This window comes from Adiantum capillus-veneris, chromosome 26, assembly GCF_014529385.1.
Source record: "Adiantum capillus-veneris isolate H3 chromosome 26, ASM1452938v2, whole genome shotgun sequence".
NCBI lineage: Eukaryota > Viridiplantae > Streptophyta > Polypodiopsida > Polypodiales > Pteridaceae > Adiantum > Adiantum capillus-veneris.
This window is the reverse complement of record NC_140956.1, coordinates 136,652,360-136,669,034: the sequence shown is the minus strand read 5'-3', so window position 1 is coordinate 136,669,034 and position 16,675 is coordinate 136,652,360. Positions and strand designations below refer to the sequence as shown.

General features: G+C 45.0%; 1 protein-coding gene across 1 annotated transcript in view; it reads left to right on the top strand.

Moving 5' to 3' along the window:
• LOC147424254 (glutamate--cysteine ligase, chloroplastic-like) overlaps positions 1 to 16,675 on the top strand; it is a gene marked incomplete at its 5' end in the record, with an annotated part of 140,635 nt that overhangs the window by 69,160 nt on the left and 54,800 nt on the right. The window contains 5 exons of the mRNA XM_086501562.1: positions 4,217 to 4,285; positions 4,579 to 4,672; positions 4,781 to 4,870; positions 4,962 to 5,042; positions 5,125 to 5,217. Coding sequence (XP_086357688.1) covers positions 4,217 to 4,285; positions 4,579 to 4,672; positions 4,781 to 4,870; positions 4,962 to 5,042; positions 5,125 to 5,217 — 427 coding nt within the window. The remainder of the gene's footprint in view (positions 1 to 4,216; positions 4,286 to 4,578; positions 4,673 to 4,780; positions 4,871 to 4,961; positions 5,043 to 5,124; positions 5,218 to 16,675) is intronic.

Genomic DNA, 16,675 nt, shown 5'->3' with positions numbered 1-16,675 from the left:
CTTGTGGTATTTCTTTTTGTATTAATGCTTGAGCAAAGTACAGTTACCCGCGGGTCTTCTCTGCTCATTGGCTCGTCAATAGTTGTGAGCCAGAGAGAGCCCAAGGGACTTATTTAAAGGCCCTTGCCCATGGGAAAAGCAATACATGAAAAGATTCCAAAGTCAAAAGCACTTGGCTCCCCAAAAGCAGCCTGTAAGGTGCAGCGGAAGTGAATGTTGATAATGCTCAGGATGAGTGCTCCGAACTGTGCTCAAGGGTTCCTTCTACTTATGCAAGGGAGAGCCTTTCGTTCCTTTAGAGAGAGAATGTAATGATCACAAACAAAGTGAATGCTACTGTGAATGAAGGTGCTGAGAGAGAGAGAGAGAGAGAGAGAGAGAGAGAGAGAGAGAGAGAGAGAGAGAGAGAGAGAGAGAGAGAGAGAGAGAGAGAGACCAGACGGTTCTCAAATGCTCCTCCAAGGGCCCCCTTCTCTATGACGAGAAGGTCTATGCTATAGATTGCACAAATCTTGTACAATGGTCTAGATGCAATGGACTTGTCGACGATGTTGACGAGGACGAAGACGGGCTGAAAATTGAAAACAGTAGGGCTGAAATGCTCAAATTTGCAAAAACGCTGACTTCTTGCTGAATACCGACACTGTGTTGGCGAGGATGGCGATGGCGACTCGACGACGATGCGCTGAAAATGCAGATGCTGAAATCTGAAAACAGCGGGCTGAAACTGTAAACGTTGGCTGACTTGACGGTACGACGAGGATTTGCTGCAGGTAGGTGAGATCTGCGAGGCTAGGGGCTAAATTTGCAATGGCTAAGTGCTGAAAACTGAAACTGCTGATGTGCTTGGCTGATCTGGCGTCGTGGAACTGCGAACGCTAGGTCTGATTTGCTACAGGAAACGCCAGAATGTTGGGGCTCATTTGCTACAAAAAACGCTAGGTGGATCTTGTTGGCTGAAAATGCTAGGACTCTCTCCCAGTCTTGCTGAGAAGGTGCATTGCAAGTTGCTAGAACTTCTTCTGCTAAAACAGGGTGTCCCATGTCTGCTTATATAGCTGTGAGGGTCGAGCAGTCTCCTACAGCCGACGACCTTTGGAAATTGGTATTTTAATTAATAAAAATGCCAAAATGCTTGGAAAATGTATTGTCCCAAAATTGGCCGGGCATTGAACCTTCTGCGTGGACAATGCATATGCTGGGTGGTACTGGGTGTACAATCAGAGGATATGCAACTACTCTTAAGTGCGTGGACATGCACGGCCTGCTCACAGGCTCACAAAGGTGCCAGAAGACTTCCTAAGCTGACTTGAACCCTAGACCTGAGATAGCTTGTCCACATGCACATAGGGCTAGATGTGTACGTGATTCCAACGCATAATGTGGAATTCCATACGGTATGCCTGTCAGCATAGTTGTCACAAGACGGGCACCACGTGCCAATAGAAAAGAACAGACTAAACAAACTTTTAGCACTTCAATAACAACTGAACTGAGAGAGAGAGAGAGAGAGAGAGAGAGAGAGAGAGAGAGAGAGAGAGAGGTGACACGCCCCAGAGAGTATTGGCCCCAAACCTTGGCGCTCCTTTCGGTATTTCTTTACATTGCATCAACACAGTACAAGCTGGTACTCCAGACACTGCACCTTCTCATGCTAAAGAATGAGCCCTAGCCTCATATTTAAAGGCCCTAGGCCCCAAAAGCAGTTTTTCATGAAAAGCCTTTTAACTCAAAAGCTCCTGGTTCAAAAGCAATGCCAAAAAGCTGCCAGTGTAATACAGAAATCCGTATAGCCTGCCACGTCATCATGCCAGTGCAAAACGCGGAATTCCGTACAGTTTGCCACGTCATCATGCCAGTGCAATTTCAAAAATCTGTCGTGGAGCTGCCACGTCATCAGCTTTGCCTGAGTGTGTGTGAGTCCTGTTTTATTTTAAGCCCGGGTTGGAGGGCGAAGATACCTCGAATAAAATTGTCTGCTCTTTTGTGGGACCGGTATGCTTTCAGTAAAGCACACGCTTGATGCTCTGATACCACTGTCCGAACGCGGGTACCACGTGCCAATAGAAAAGAACAGATTGAACAGACTTTTAGCACTTCAATAACAACTGAACTGAGAGACAGAGAGAGAGACGACACGCGACACAGAGTGGCGTAATTCCATCCCGAGAGTATTGGCCCTAAACCTTGGCGCCCCTTTCGGTATTTCTTTATATTGCATCAACACAGTATAAGCTGGTACTTCAGACTCTGCACCTTCTACAATAAGCATGCTAAAAAATGAGCCCTAGCCTCATGTTTACAGGCCCTATTCCCCAAAAGCAGCTTTTCATGAAAAGCCTTTTAACTCAAAAGCTCGTGGTTCAAAAGCAATGCCAAAAAGTTGCTAGCGTAATTTACGAAAATCGGTATAGCCTGCCATGTCATCATGCCAACGCAAAACGCGGAATTCCGTATAGCTTGCCACGTCATCATGCCAGTGCAATTTTTGGAAATCTGCCATACAGCTGGCACGTCATCAACTTTGTGTGTGTGTGTGTGTGAGTCCTGCTTTATTTTAATCCCTTTATGCTGGGGCCCCATCGGACGGGGTCCCCATAAGTTGGTAGGACTTCTTCTGTTACTTGTTCTTTTTAGGGTTTAGGCCCCTCGGCCGGCATCTGTAAGTTGGCTCCATTTTTCAGTGCTTTGACACGTTAGCAATTTGTGACAATAGCCAGCGCGTTTTGCAGAAATCTGTACGGCCAGCCATGTTAGCATTCCTGTGCCATTTGCGGGTTTCTGTACAGCTAGCCTTCTGTCTTTTTAAGTGCTCTAGTGTCCCTAGGGCCCTATCGGAAGGTGCCCTATAAGTTGGAACAACCTATGGGCATCCCACGCCATTAGTTTGTGACACATAGCAAGCGCTCGAACAGTTCAGAAAAGAAGGATTCCAATGACAAATCGTCGGAAAGCTAAAGATGACAGATCCTCAACTTATGGTTCTACCTGCGGTTGAAAACGGAGCCATCTACTTAGACAAACCAACTATGACCTAGACAGGGCAAAAGGAAAATCAAGAATGGTGTGTAGAGTGTCGATTTTGATACCTTCTCAAGTCTTAGGGATCCTAACAAAGCATTATCCTACATTCAGCAATTCGACACTACTTTCTTGGGAGGCAATTTTACAGAGGCTTCCAAGAATCGAAAAGCAACATCTCACTTAAAAGGGAATGCACATACGTGGTGGCCAACACTTTTATTGCATGGCAAAGCACCTGGAAAATGTGTGGGGTTTAAGAGATTGTTTCATTTCTATGGTTGACACCGCAATATGAAGCAGAGGTTATGACAGCATGGAACCATCTCCGGATGAGAGAAGAAGCTACTCTTTCCAAGTACGGTCAGAGATTTACGGATACTTTTCTCCCCATAGTTTCTTTCAAGAATGTTTCTCGCAAGAACTTCAAAAATTCTGTTTGAATTAAAATTCTTCCAACATTCAGCAACTTATGAATCATGCTTTAGACGGTTATTCACTGTTGAAAGGTTCCTTGACTTATGCAACCGATACTCCACTATTTAGAGAGTTAGAAACTCAGAAAGGGAAGAAGAAAGGAAAAAAGCTAGTACAGAAAAAGAAATCCATAGCCCCTCGAATGTCTGCCACAAGCAAAGGGCGAAATACTACAAGCAACGCAAGTGCTACGGGTGTGGTAAAGTAGGGCATTTTTTGATACAATTCCCTAAGAAACAAGACAAGCCAGGGGTTAAACCCAAAAATTTTAAACCGGCAAAGGAACTGCAAGCTTCAAAGAAGGTAACGACTAAGGCCGGCACCAAATTTCATGGGGACGCCCAGAGATCACAAGGATGAGAGTACCAAGCTCTGTAGAGTGTGGGGCAAAGTACATCATCAAGAGGCCCTCAGTTTCTTCGACAACGGAGCCAAGGTCAACTTTATTTCGACAGAGATGAAGGCTCGTATGGATATAGGTATTAATAAAGCTATGTTGTACTATATTAGGCAAGGATAGTAGCTCTATCTTTAGTGTACTGTACCAGCTAGAGATGGTGCACAGGCTGCTGCTTTTATTGAAGTTTGGACGTAGAATCTCTTTACACTTGTGCTTGTAGTATTTTCTTCAAAATGTGCTGTCTGCGTGCTCATTTTAATTTTAGGCTTTTCTTTATCAAGGATTATCATAACAACACTTTTTTTTGGGCCTCTGCAGTCACCTGTACATGGGCACAGATGATAATCGAACTGGCATGTTACCATTCGTCTTTGACGATGACTTTGGGTAAGTTTTGTTCTTTCAGCTTCCATGATGGGTTGGTTCTTGTGCTGTAGTTATTAGACAAATGTATTCGAGATGATACTTAGCGTTCTAGAGACAATATTACTCTATCCATTGTTTTTCTTTAGTATTTGGTCCTGCTTTCTCCAAAAGTTTTTGGACTTTGCACTCTTTAAGTCTATATGGTTGCTTTACTTGTGGGGAAAGTGCTAAGGAAAAATTCTAATGCTCTTGGGATTTTTGTATATTGGTTTTAATAACAATTATGACTTGTCAGAACATTTATCATTTTGCAGGTTTGAGAAATATGTAGATTATGCTTTGGATGTTCCGATGTATTATGCACGCCGTAATGATCGACTGGTCAATTGTTGTGGCATGTCCTTCAGAGTAATGCTTCGTAAATGTACCTGCATGCTTTCTACAAGCACTTAATAATTCATTGTTTGGTGGATACTTGCTATCTTTTAGTTATGATGATGATTGTGTGACTGGCAGGACTACATTGCGGGCAAGCTGCCAATTTTACCTGGTGAGAAGGCTACACTCAAAGATTGGGGAAATCACCTCACTCAATTGTATGGAGAGGTCTCTTTTTTTGCCTTCTTTCTTTTCTGGTTGACTTGTGCTATGTAGATCAATCTATGACATCATAGATATTGGTTGCGTACTTTCTCAGGTGAGGCTTAAAAAGATTTTGGAAATGAGAGGATCAGATGTGGGGCCAGTAAGACAATTATGTGCATTGCCAGGGTTTTGGGTATTTCCTCCCACACATGTATAAAAGTAATATCTGGTCAATTTATGCTTGTCAGATTCTAAAGGACTTTTGTACAATGTAGGTGGGCTTGCTGTATGATGAGACTTCCCTTCAAGCAGCGTTGAAGTTGATAGAAGACTGGACACCAGAGGAACGTCAGATGCTAAGAGAAAAGGTAATTAATGACTGGAAATTTTACAAAATTGAATGTAGATCTCAGACCTGTCATCCATTCTACTTTAGCATATAGTAGTATTACGTGGCCATCAATGTCTTGATAGCCAGTGATGTTTACAGGTTTGGGGCTTTTTAACTAGGTATCTTATGACGGGGAGAGTGCATGAACGGTTATTAGGGCTCTATCCATCAATATTCGCTTTTTTAACCTGCATCTTTTGGGATTTTGCTAATAGGAAGCAACCCCTTCTCTAGTTTTTGTCTCTGCCAATGGTCCTTAAGAAGATTTTGCCTCTTGGAAGGACTAGTCAGCCCTAGCAGCTTAGCCTTAACAAGTGTTTGACTACCCATAGATGCCCTAGAAGATAAAGAAAAAGTAAATATGAAAGTGAGTACCAATATAAACAAGTGATAAAATCATGAGGCCTGCCTCTGCTGGGATAAAGGAGAAAGAAAAAAGTGACTATTTTTGTAACTAAGCAAAAGTGCACTCTCTATCTGGCCTTGCTGACTATTTTTGCTAGTTGGCACACATATCAGCTTTGCTCGTAGTAACATTCTTCAAATCTCGAGGAGAGGTGTCTAAACAAATGAAGAAAATAGCTCAAATCAAGATTTTAGATTATATACTGGATCAATCAAGAAGAGTAAGATGCCTAGACAATTGTTCTCTAACGAAGCATTTCAAAATCTATAATAAAATGAAGGCGAGTAGATGTAGTTGTTCCATGGGAAGCTTAATTCACTGATCCGCAAAAAAGGATAGTGGTGTATGGTGTTATGTTTACAAGTGCAAAGAGAGGAGAGAAGAGATGGACAAATTACGAAAACTTGTTGCAACAATGGGAAGAGCTTTGTTAATGAACCATGAAGAGCTCTTTCTTATCTACTGTAGGGAGGTGAATCCATCATTGGTAGACACATGCAAGTGGAATCAATATCAAAATGCAATAGCTATAAGCCCACACTGCCTTGTATCAATAAGCTTGCACCCCATATCAATTAGACTAGCTAATTCCCTCTCGAGGAGAGCACCATTATCACGTTATTTCAAGAGTAAGGACACACGACATTATCACATCATTCCAAGAGTAAGGACTCAAGGGAAAAAAATTATCTTGTTCATTGTGAGCAAGGAAATTTAGTAAACCAACCAAACACCTGCGCTTGTAAACTACATGAAACATCAAAACTTGCACAGATGTATTTTGTCTACAAATGACAAAACCCTTGTCAATGGGCTTGTAAGACGGTAGCTTGGTCATATTGGTCTATTGAAACAATGCGCCATAGAAATCATCAATGGAAAGGACACGAATTGCCAACCTCTAAAACTGTAACCAAGTAGTCTTTTGCACTATGTAGCCCTGGTCGTGGCCCAAGACCGCATACATATGAGCTTTTGTATCTCTCATCTACCTGTCTGTACACACAATCCCCGTGGCTTGTTTGGAATCTCGAACCCATGATATTAGTGTCGCCTACCTATGCACACAATGATCACACCTCCTGTGTATGCCTATGCACATGCCGCATACATTCTTTGACAGGTTTTAGGTCCAGCATCACCACAAACTACAACCTTGTACTGAAATGTAATTGATATGGGTGGTTTCACAAATTGCTGACATGTCAAGCCACTGACGAACGGAGCCACCCTGTCTAAACCCAAAGAAGCAGAAGCAGCAACAGAAGAAGAAGCAGAATATGTTCCCACCAACTTATGGGACCCCGCCCGATGGGGCCCAAGTGACATAAAGGCATTAAAATAAATCAAGCCCCCCCCCCACACACACGCAGAAAGCATGATGATGTGGCAACTGTACGGATTTCCACAATTCGCACTGACTTGTTGACGTCGCAATGTACGGATTTATGCAAAACGTGCTGGCAGCTTTTGGGCCCAAGTGCTTTTGAAGACCAGATGCTTTTGAGTTTAATGTTTTTCATGTAATTGCTTTTCAAGGCCAAGGCCCTCTAAATATGGGCAGAGGGCTTATTCTCTGACACACTTCTGGGTCAAGGTGCAGAGCAGCATTGTATGGAGTTCAAGTAATGTAAAGAAATACCGAAAGGGGCGCCAAGGTTTGGGGCCAATACTCTCTGGGGTGGAATCCCGCCATTCTCTCTGTGTCTCTCTCTATCTCTTTCTCTCTCTCTCTACAAAGGCCTGAGGCCAGTATGCATCATCTCTGTACACTGTTCCTGAGCAGCCCCCCCCTTCCTGACCCCCCCGATCCATGCCCACACACATGTGCTTTTTTCACCGTTGAGATGGTGAGGAAGGCCATTGACAGGATGAGGACTGGGAGAGCATATGATCATGATGGCTTAGTGGCTGAGCATTTCAGGCATGCCAGAGATTTACTAGTAGAGCTTCTAGCAGTTACGTTTAACCGTGCCATGTGTGAGGGCTTGCCTGATACTTGGGGCCTATCTACTATTGTACCTATCTTCAAGTCTGGAGACCCTATGGATCCTGGGAACTATCGCACTATCATGATTGGACAGACATTTGCACGGTTGTACACATCTATTCTTGAGCAGCAGCTGAGTAGATGGGCAGAGAGGGAGGGGATACGCGCAGCCGGGCAGGCAGGTTTCAGGAGGGGTTCTTCTACTCTTGACCATATCTTGACACTCAGAGCCATCATTGAGGAGGGCAGATCGCGTGGGAGACGGATCTATTGTAGCTTGGTGGATTTCGGCAAAGCATTTGACACAATGCCTAGAGCTAGATTGATGCGCAGATTACAACAGATGGGAGTACCCTCAGAGCTCATTTGGGGGGTCATGGCATTATACAGCAGGTCAGTAGTGGTGCATGTACGCACCCCAGAGGGTCTATCCACACCAGTTTACTCCACTATTGGGGTGAAGCATGGCTGCCCGCTCTCTCCTACTCTATTTGGTATGTATGTAGATGAGGTTTCTGGCTACATTGAGAGAGATGGTGATAGAGGTACACAGCTGGCAGGGACATGGATTCCACTATTGTTATATACTGTTGATATTGTGTTGATCTCCGACTCTCCGGAGGGGATGCAACGTCACTTGGATGCTTTGCATAGGTTTGCCCAGGAAAGTGATTTGTCCGTCAACCTTGGTAAAACCAAGGTCGTGGTATTTAATACCACCGCACACTGGATCAGGAGGTCAGCGCCCGCCTTCACATAGGGCCAGGAAAGGTGGAGTATACGAATGCTTACACTTAGTGGTTTTTAGTGGGCCAACATTTTCATTGAGGAGGGCAACAGAGATTAGATTGACCAGGGCCCATGCAGCATTGAGTAGATTGGAAAGGATGTGTTCACAAGTTCAGTTTCAGGAGCCTCGGACGAAGCTTTGGCTCTTTGACACTTTGGTGGCTTCTGCATTGCTTTATGGAGCTGAGATTTGGGGACCTTCACTAGATCATCCCGGGAGGACAGGCCGCAGTGATGGATGGGGAGACATGGAGAAGCCTCTAATCTCTATGATCTCGCGACTCATTGGAGCCAAGGCTTTAGTACCACGTGCTATTGTACGAGCAGAGCTAGTTGCCCCCCACTGGTGGTTGAGGCGCTCACCAGATCTGTCTCCTTCATACACCGCATGTGTGAACTTCCTAGAGACAGATATGCACGCCTTGCACTTGAGTCCTCTCGACAGTTAGCCATGCAGGGAGATACAACATGCTGGTATGGGGAGATGACATCATGGTTTCAGGCGCATGGGTTTAGCATAGACAGATTGCCTCCCTTCCAGTACTCACTGGATGCACCCTCTTTGACTCTTACACAGTCCGAGATCACCAGGCTCATTCGCCAGGACTTGACTCAGCTAGACACCAAGAGGACATGGATATAGCAAGCACCGGAGCTGGGCATGAAGATGGATTTCTACAGAGAGCATCTCCTCCAGCTTACAGAGGATGGTTTTGTGACGAGGCCCAGATACATGGACACCCACTTGTCTTGGGATATGATGTGCTATTGGCCAGATACGCACATCTTCACACCGGCTGCAGATTGAGACTAGGAGGCACAGCGGAGTAGCAGCAGAGGCCAGGACATGCCCCCTGTGTGACATCAAGCCTGAGACAGAGTTGCACTACACATGCCACTGCCCCGTCTACTACGAGATACGAGGCCGCTTCCATTGCTTGTTTAGAGAGGGCTTTGGACCATTCTCTAGAGTCATGCGGTACGAGGATCAGAGATGTCTGGGTTTGTTCTTGCTCGAGCTGCGCAGACACACAGAGAGCCTGATGAGAGAAGAGAGTAGCCGGTCTCAGAGACAGACCACAGACTTCTTTAGAGCTGCCACGGGACATGCGTAGGAGTTACTACCACAGCAGAGCTCGTCGCTTTACACCAGAGGCATATTGATCGACCGAGCGACTGAGCTGGGGAGATCCAGGCGCCCATGACTGCGGAGGACCACACAACATCGACGGAGGCTGCATCAGAGGATTCGGGTCACTTACGTCGCACGACGCCCGGTCAGACTACTGACCATGGAGGAGATTGATGAGACCCGCCAGCAACTAATGCTAGATCTCATGTGATCTAGCTATCCTAGCTAGTTGTTTAGCTGCTTAGTCCACACCTAGCAGTTTAGGATTCCATAGTATTTTATTTTGTCATTTTGTTATTCTGTCATCTTGTCATCTTGTTACTCTGACTTTGTATCAAATCCATCACATTGTAACTTTCTAGTCTCATAGGTCACTTTGGTCTTTTGAAGACGTTAATATAACATTTCATTTCATCTCTCTCTCTCTCTCTCTCTCTCTCTCTCTCTCTCTCTCTCTCTCTCTCAGTTTAGTTGTTATTGGAGTGCTAAAAATCTGTTCAGTCTGTTCTTTTCCACTGGCACGTGGTGCCTGTCTCGTGACATGGCCACACCACAATAAGGTAATGGTCACACAAGGCATAGTCATCAATAAATTTTTGAATAAGTATGCCTAAATCATGGTCATGTGATGGAAAATCAATAGGCTCAGTACTATGCACACAGAATTGCTACTATGTCCAATTCGGCATAGTCGTATTTGTACTCGCACATGGTTTTTATGAAGTATCATTGGCACCCACAAACAAATACATCCTATAACGCAGCTTCGTGCAATTTCAGGCGCTTTTTTTTGACAAAGGCTTTGGGGCCAGACAACCACCTCTCTCTCTCTCTCTCTCTCTCTCTCTCTCTCTCTCTCTCTCTCTCTCTCTCTCTCTCTCTCTCTCTCTCTCTCGTGCCAGCTTGCAACGTGAGGCAACAAAAGCAGTAGCAGAGCTGAAGCCTCACACGAGGTGCCGGAGGATGGACCAACCAGCTACCTCGAAGATGATGATATCTATGAAACCCTGGGACATTTAGGCGGAGGATTCGAGATAGCACATTATCGCCAGGTTGTTAGAGCAGAGAAACTTTCTAGATTCAAGGATGTCTTAATGTTTGATAAGGTACAGATGATTATTAAGCCGGAGCTAAGCCTTTTGAGGGGTGACATTGAAATAGAGATGTATGATAATGTGGAGGCTTACAAAAAAGCTATGTATGCAATATGAGGAAAGAATTGGATAAAGAGAAGCCTGGTAAGCGCGACAAGATGTAATCATCATTGAAGGCTGAAATGCAGACGATTGTGAGGGCAGAAGTGAATATAATGGAATGTATGATGCAAAAAAGATTAGAGGATGCATTTGTTGCATTTGAATCTTGGAAATAAAAAATGGAAGAATGCATGAGTGAGAAGGATGCATTGATCGAAGCACTTAAGGGAGACCTTGCAGCTTGCAAAAATACCCCCGCAAAAGAGGGAAAAAACCAACCCTCAGTGATAAAGGAGATCGAAAGCATTATGGAGCAAGTGAAAACTTTACGGGAAGAGGAAGAGCAAAAGGCACAACCACCTCATCATGGGCGGAGCACCTCTTCAAAACAAAAGAGACGATGGATAAAATTGAAAAGTGGATCAAGGATGCAAAGAAAGGAAAAGATAAGATGACTGAAGCCACACGACATCCACTATCATCAATATGACAGTTGAGGAGGAGTAAAAGAGAAAGACTAGAGCCCTTCATGTGCGTGTTACAGGTCTCAAAGGCACTGGAAAAGTAGAAGAAGAGGTGCAAGAGCTCTTGAAGCGCATGGGTATTTCTAAACCTACGCACAGAGGGGCTTGGAGAGTTGACAAGAAGGGAAGTGATGAGAAAAGAAGACCCAAGGAAAGAGCACTCATTATATGTTTCCCTGCGTTGGAAGCTAGGAAGGAATTTCTGAAGAAGAGACCAACACTCAAGAAAGCTGGGATATTTTTGGGTGATGACCTTACACAGACAGCACACATGCAAGAGTTGATGCTAGAGATCAAGGCGGCGAGGGAAAAAGGAAAAATTGCTTTCTACACGGGAAAGGAGAGTAGTGGTGCTAGAGAAACGCACTACATGACGGTGCGAGACCTCTGGGACCAACCTTAAAATGGCAGCATGGAACTGTAATGGATCAATAAAGCTAGTTGTAGGCGCATTTGAGGACAGCTTTAAAGGAATGGATATTATTTTTGAGTCGGGAATGCATCAGTCCTGGTGGCACATTACCTAGAGTAACAGGATACCATTGGGGGACTACTTGTAGGCAGGATGTGAGATCCATGCATAGAGGACGGGGGTCAGGAAGTGTGGTAGTCCTATTCAGGGAGGGAGCTTCAACCCCTCATTCGTATCGAGAGTGGAGACAGGGAGGCCACTCTATATCACAATATGCTATTTTGCCCCCATCACATCTCATTATGCATTGCCCAAGGGGAAATCACCCTACATGATATTGGACATATGGGAGTTCTCTAGGGACACCCGTCCTGGCTTTGAGAGTGGCCCGTCCTGGCTTTAATGCCTGGACGGGCCACTCTCAAACAACTTTCTACGATACCTCATAGGAAATGTTGAAAGAATTGGATGTCAGTGATATGGGATTGGCCAGGTGTTAGCCGGATGAAGAGCACACTGGATATGGGGGATATCTGACAGATTTGGGGACTGCACATGGACTATCCATCTTGAACGGCCTCCAGAGATTTCCAGCATCAAGTGGGTTTACTTGTTTTCCTCATAGACATGGGGCCAACAGAGTGGATTATGTTTTGGCTCTGCCCAGTTTCATACCCTCTATTCAGGAATTTACAATCGGGCCCAGACCTATTGCGGTAGCAGTAGATCATGCCCTCCTCACATTTACCGTCTCATTCCGGTTTAGCACAGCTCGACTAGCACTGATATGTACTCATACCCAATACACTTTTACTTGGGAACCAGATCCATGCCCACACACATGTGCTTTCTTTACCACCGAGATGGTAAAGAAAGCCATTGACAGGATGAAGACTAGGAGAGCATATGATCACGATGGCTTGGTAGCAAAGCATTTTATATATACCAAAGGTCTGCTTGCAGAGCTTCTAGCAGTGATGTTCAACCGTGCCATGTGCGACGGCCTACCTGATACTTGCAGTTTGTTCATTATTGTACCTATCTTCAAGTCAGGGGATTCTATGGAGCCTGTGAATTACCGCACTATCATGATTGGACACACGTTGGCACAGTTGTACGCATCCATCCTTGAGCAGCAGTTGAGTAGATGGGCAGAGAGAGAGGGTGTACGGAGAGTTGGACAGGTGGGTTTCAAGAGAGGTTTCTCTACTCTTGACCATATTCTGATACTCAGAGCCATTATTGAGGAAGGGAGATCACGTGGGAGACGACTCTATTGTTGCTTTGTGAATTCCGCAAAGCATTCAATACAGTGCCTAGAGGTAGATTGATGCACAAGCTGCAGGAGATGGGGGTACCCAAAGAATTGATCTGGGGGATCAATGCTCTACACAAGTCGGTAGAGGGGCATGTACGCACTCCAGAGGGGATTCTTGATTTGGTTCACTCCACTATTGGGGTGAAACAAGGTTGCCTGCTATCTCCTATGTCACAAGACGGGCACCACGTGCCAATAGAGAAGAACAGTCTGAACAGACTTTTAGCACTTCAATACAACTGAATTGAAAAAGAGAGACGATACGCGAAATGGAGTGGCGGAATTCCACCCCAGAGAGTATTGGCCCCAAACCTTGGCGTCCCCTTCGGTATTTCTTTATATTGCATCAACACAGTACAAGCCGGTACTCCAGACTTTGCACCTTCACCAGGAAGCATGCCTGAGAATGATCCCATGGCCTCATATTTTAAAGACCCTAGGCCCAAAAGAAGTTTACATGAAAAGCCTTCAAACTCAAAAGCATCTGGTCCAAAAGCAATGCCCAAAACTCTGCCGGCGCATTTTGCGGAAATCCGTTCAACTGTCACGTCAGCACGTATTGAAAATCTGCCACGTTAGCACCGTCAGCACGTTTTGTGGAAATCCGTATAGTTCTGCCACGTCAGCAATCAACGGAAAATCCGGGCTGTGTGTGTTTGGGTCCTGCTTATTTATATGCCTTTATGTCAGTTGGGCCCCATCGAACGCGGTCCCATAAGTTGGTAAGACTTCTTCGTCTGTTGCTTGTTCTTCTTAGGGTGTAGGCCCCTCAGCCGTGATCTGAAGGTTGGCTCTGTTCTTCAATGACTTGACACGTTAGCAGTTTGTGACATCCCCCCTTCTTGAAAGAAAGTAATCGTCCGCGATTATACCATATCTGCAAAACAACTCAAGTTAGCTCAAATGTTTCCGATGGTGATTCCGAGGGAAGATGAGTTTGCTCTTTTTGTTAAGGAGTTGGTTTCTCCTTTCGGCTCGTTTGATTAAGGAGTTGGTTTCTCCTTTCGTCTAGATCGGAACTCCTGATATTCCGGTGTAGTAAAATTAGCCATCACACCCAGACCGCACTGATCTGTCATGGGTGTCTTGATGCACTAAAATTACATACCCAGGCAATCTCATCCTATTAGGAATATTCAGTGGTGGCACATCACAATGCAATACAACTACTCACATATGCATGTTACAAGACATAGAAACATAAAGTTGCCAATGAACACTCCTCTCCACAAGCATTTTCAAGTTGCCCCTCTGTGCCAAAATCCAGACTTCAAACATAGAAGTCATGTAACTACCTACAAAAACTGTCTTGAAAGCTTGCTAGGTCCTTGGAGCATGCGGTTGTGTCACGATTGAACTCCACCAATGCATAGCATTATCTTTAAGAAATCCCGTTGCTCGAGAAATCTTGAATTCTTCTGTATAGTTCCCCAAAGCATAGATGTTATCGAATTGCATTATCTTTAAGAAATCCCGTTGCTCGAGAAATCTTGAATTCTTCTGTATAGTTCCCAAAGCATAGATGTTATCGAATTGATGTAGGAATTGCAATGCTTTCTTCCAATTTTTCACCCCAGGAAAAGTGAAAAATTTGACTGTCGTACGGCCATCTTTGAAATCTTTGGGTTGGTTAGGCGCGTATCCCGGGTATAGATAATAAGGGTATCCATATGGGCTCCAACCATTGTAGCTAGGTGGCGGCGGCGGCGGCAGCGGTGGTGGTGGCAACGGCGGTGGCAAAGGCAATTGCACTGGATCAAGGTCAGATGGCTACACCATATTCCTGAAGATTCCCTCGATTGGAGCAGATGACTGTGAAGGTTGCCGGTTGGAAGCCCTCGTACTTTCTGGTGCCGGAGGAGGTACCACTTGAGGCATCAAAGGGGGTAACATGTAATTCAAAAATTGTTGAAAACTTTGCAGCATTAGAAGATTTTGCTGAGAATGCCACGAAAGAATGTCGTCAAGCTCGTCGAGAAGAAACTGCAAATATTCTGCCGAATCCATGAATGCCATGTCTTGGGTTCTTGATGGCTTATGACCTGTAAGACAGAGTGATGAAGACGGGAGCGTGCCCGATGCGTGATGAAGTAAGGGTGGGAGTGGCTAGTAAATCCGGGTCGCGGACCACGGAGCAAAAATTTCCAATGAACTTTGGAAGTGAATTTTGCTCTGTCTCCTCTTTGGTACGACCGGTATGCTTTCAGAAAAGCACACGCATGATGCTTTGATGCCACTGTCACAAGACGAGCACCACATGCCAATAGAAAAGAATAGACTGAACAGACTTTTAGCACTTCGATAACAACTGAATTGAAAGAGAGAGACGACACGTGACACGGAGTGGCGGAATTCCACCCCAGAGAGTATTGGCCCCAAACCTTGGCGCCTCTTTCGGTATTTCTTTATATTGCATCAACACAGTACAAGCCGGTATTCCAGACTCTGCACCTTCTCCAAGAAGCATGCCAGAGAATGAGCCCATGGCCTTATATTTTAAAGGCCCTAGGCCCAAAAGCAGATTACATGAAAAGCGTTCAAACTCAAAAGCATCTGGTCTAAAAGCAATGCCCAAAAATCTGTCAGCGCGTTTTGCAGAAATCTGCCACGTTAGCACTATCAACGCGTTTTGCGGAAATCCGTACAATTTTGCCACGTCAGCAGTCAGCGGAAATTCGGGGTTGTGTGTGTGTGGGTCCTGCTTTATTTATATGCATTTATGTCACTTGGGCCCCATCGGATGGGGTCCCATAAGTTGGTAGGACTTCTTCTTCTTCTGTTGCTTGTTCTTCTTATGGTTTAGGCCCCTCGACCGTCACAAGACGGGCATCCCGTGCCAATAGAAAAGAACAGACCGAATAGACTTTTAGCACTTCAATAACAACTGAACTAACAGAGAGAGAGAGAGACGACATGCGACACGGAGTCACGGAATTCCACCCCAGAGAGTATTGGCCCCGACCCTTGGCGCCCCTTCCGATATTGTTTTATATTGCATCAACACAGTACAAGTCGTTACTCCAGACTCTGGACCTTCTCTAGGAAGCATGCCAGAGAATGAGCCCTAACCTCATATTTAAAGGCCCTTGGCCTGAAAAGCAGTTACAGTGAAAAGCCTTCGAAACTCAAAAGCTTCTGGTCCAAAAAGCAATGCCAAAAGCTACCAACGTAAACCACGGAAATCTGTACAGCTAGCCACGTCATCAGCCAATGCAAAACGTGGAATTCCATACAGATTGGCACGTCATCCTGTCAGCGTAATTTTCAAAAATCTTCCACGTCATCAATTATTTTCTTGTGTGTGTGGATCCTGCTTTATTTTAATCCTTTATGTCACTTGGGGCCCCATCGAATGAGGTCCCCATAAGTTGGTAGGACTTCTTCTTCTGTTACTTGTTCTTCTTAGGGTTTAGTCTCCTCGGACGGCATCTGTAAGTTGGGTCCATTCTTTAGGCTTTGACACGTCTGCAATTTGTTACATCTCCCCTTCTTGAAAGAGAGTAATCGTCCACGATTATAGCATATCTGCAAAACAACTTAGCTCAAAAAAATTTGAGGATCATTGTAGCCCAGATAATGTGTCGTGTTCTCTCCAGTGGGTGCTCTTCAATGCAATGTGCGTGACAATCGCACTCAAAACAAACTGAAAACAAAGGAACTGAAAACAA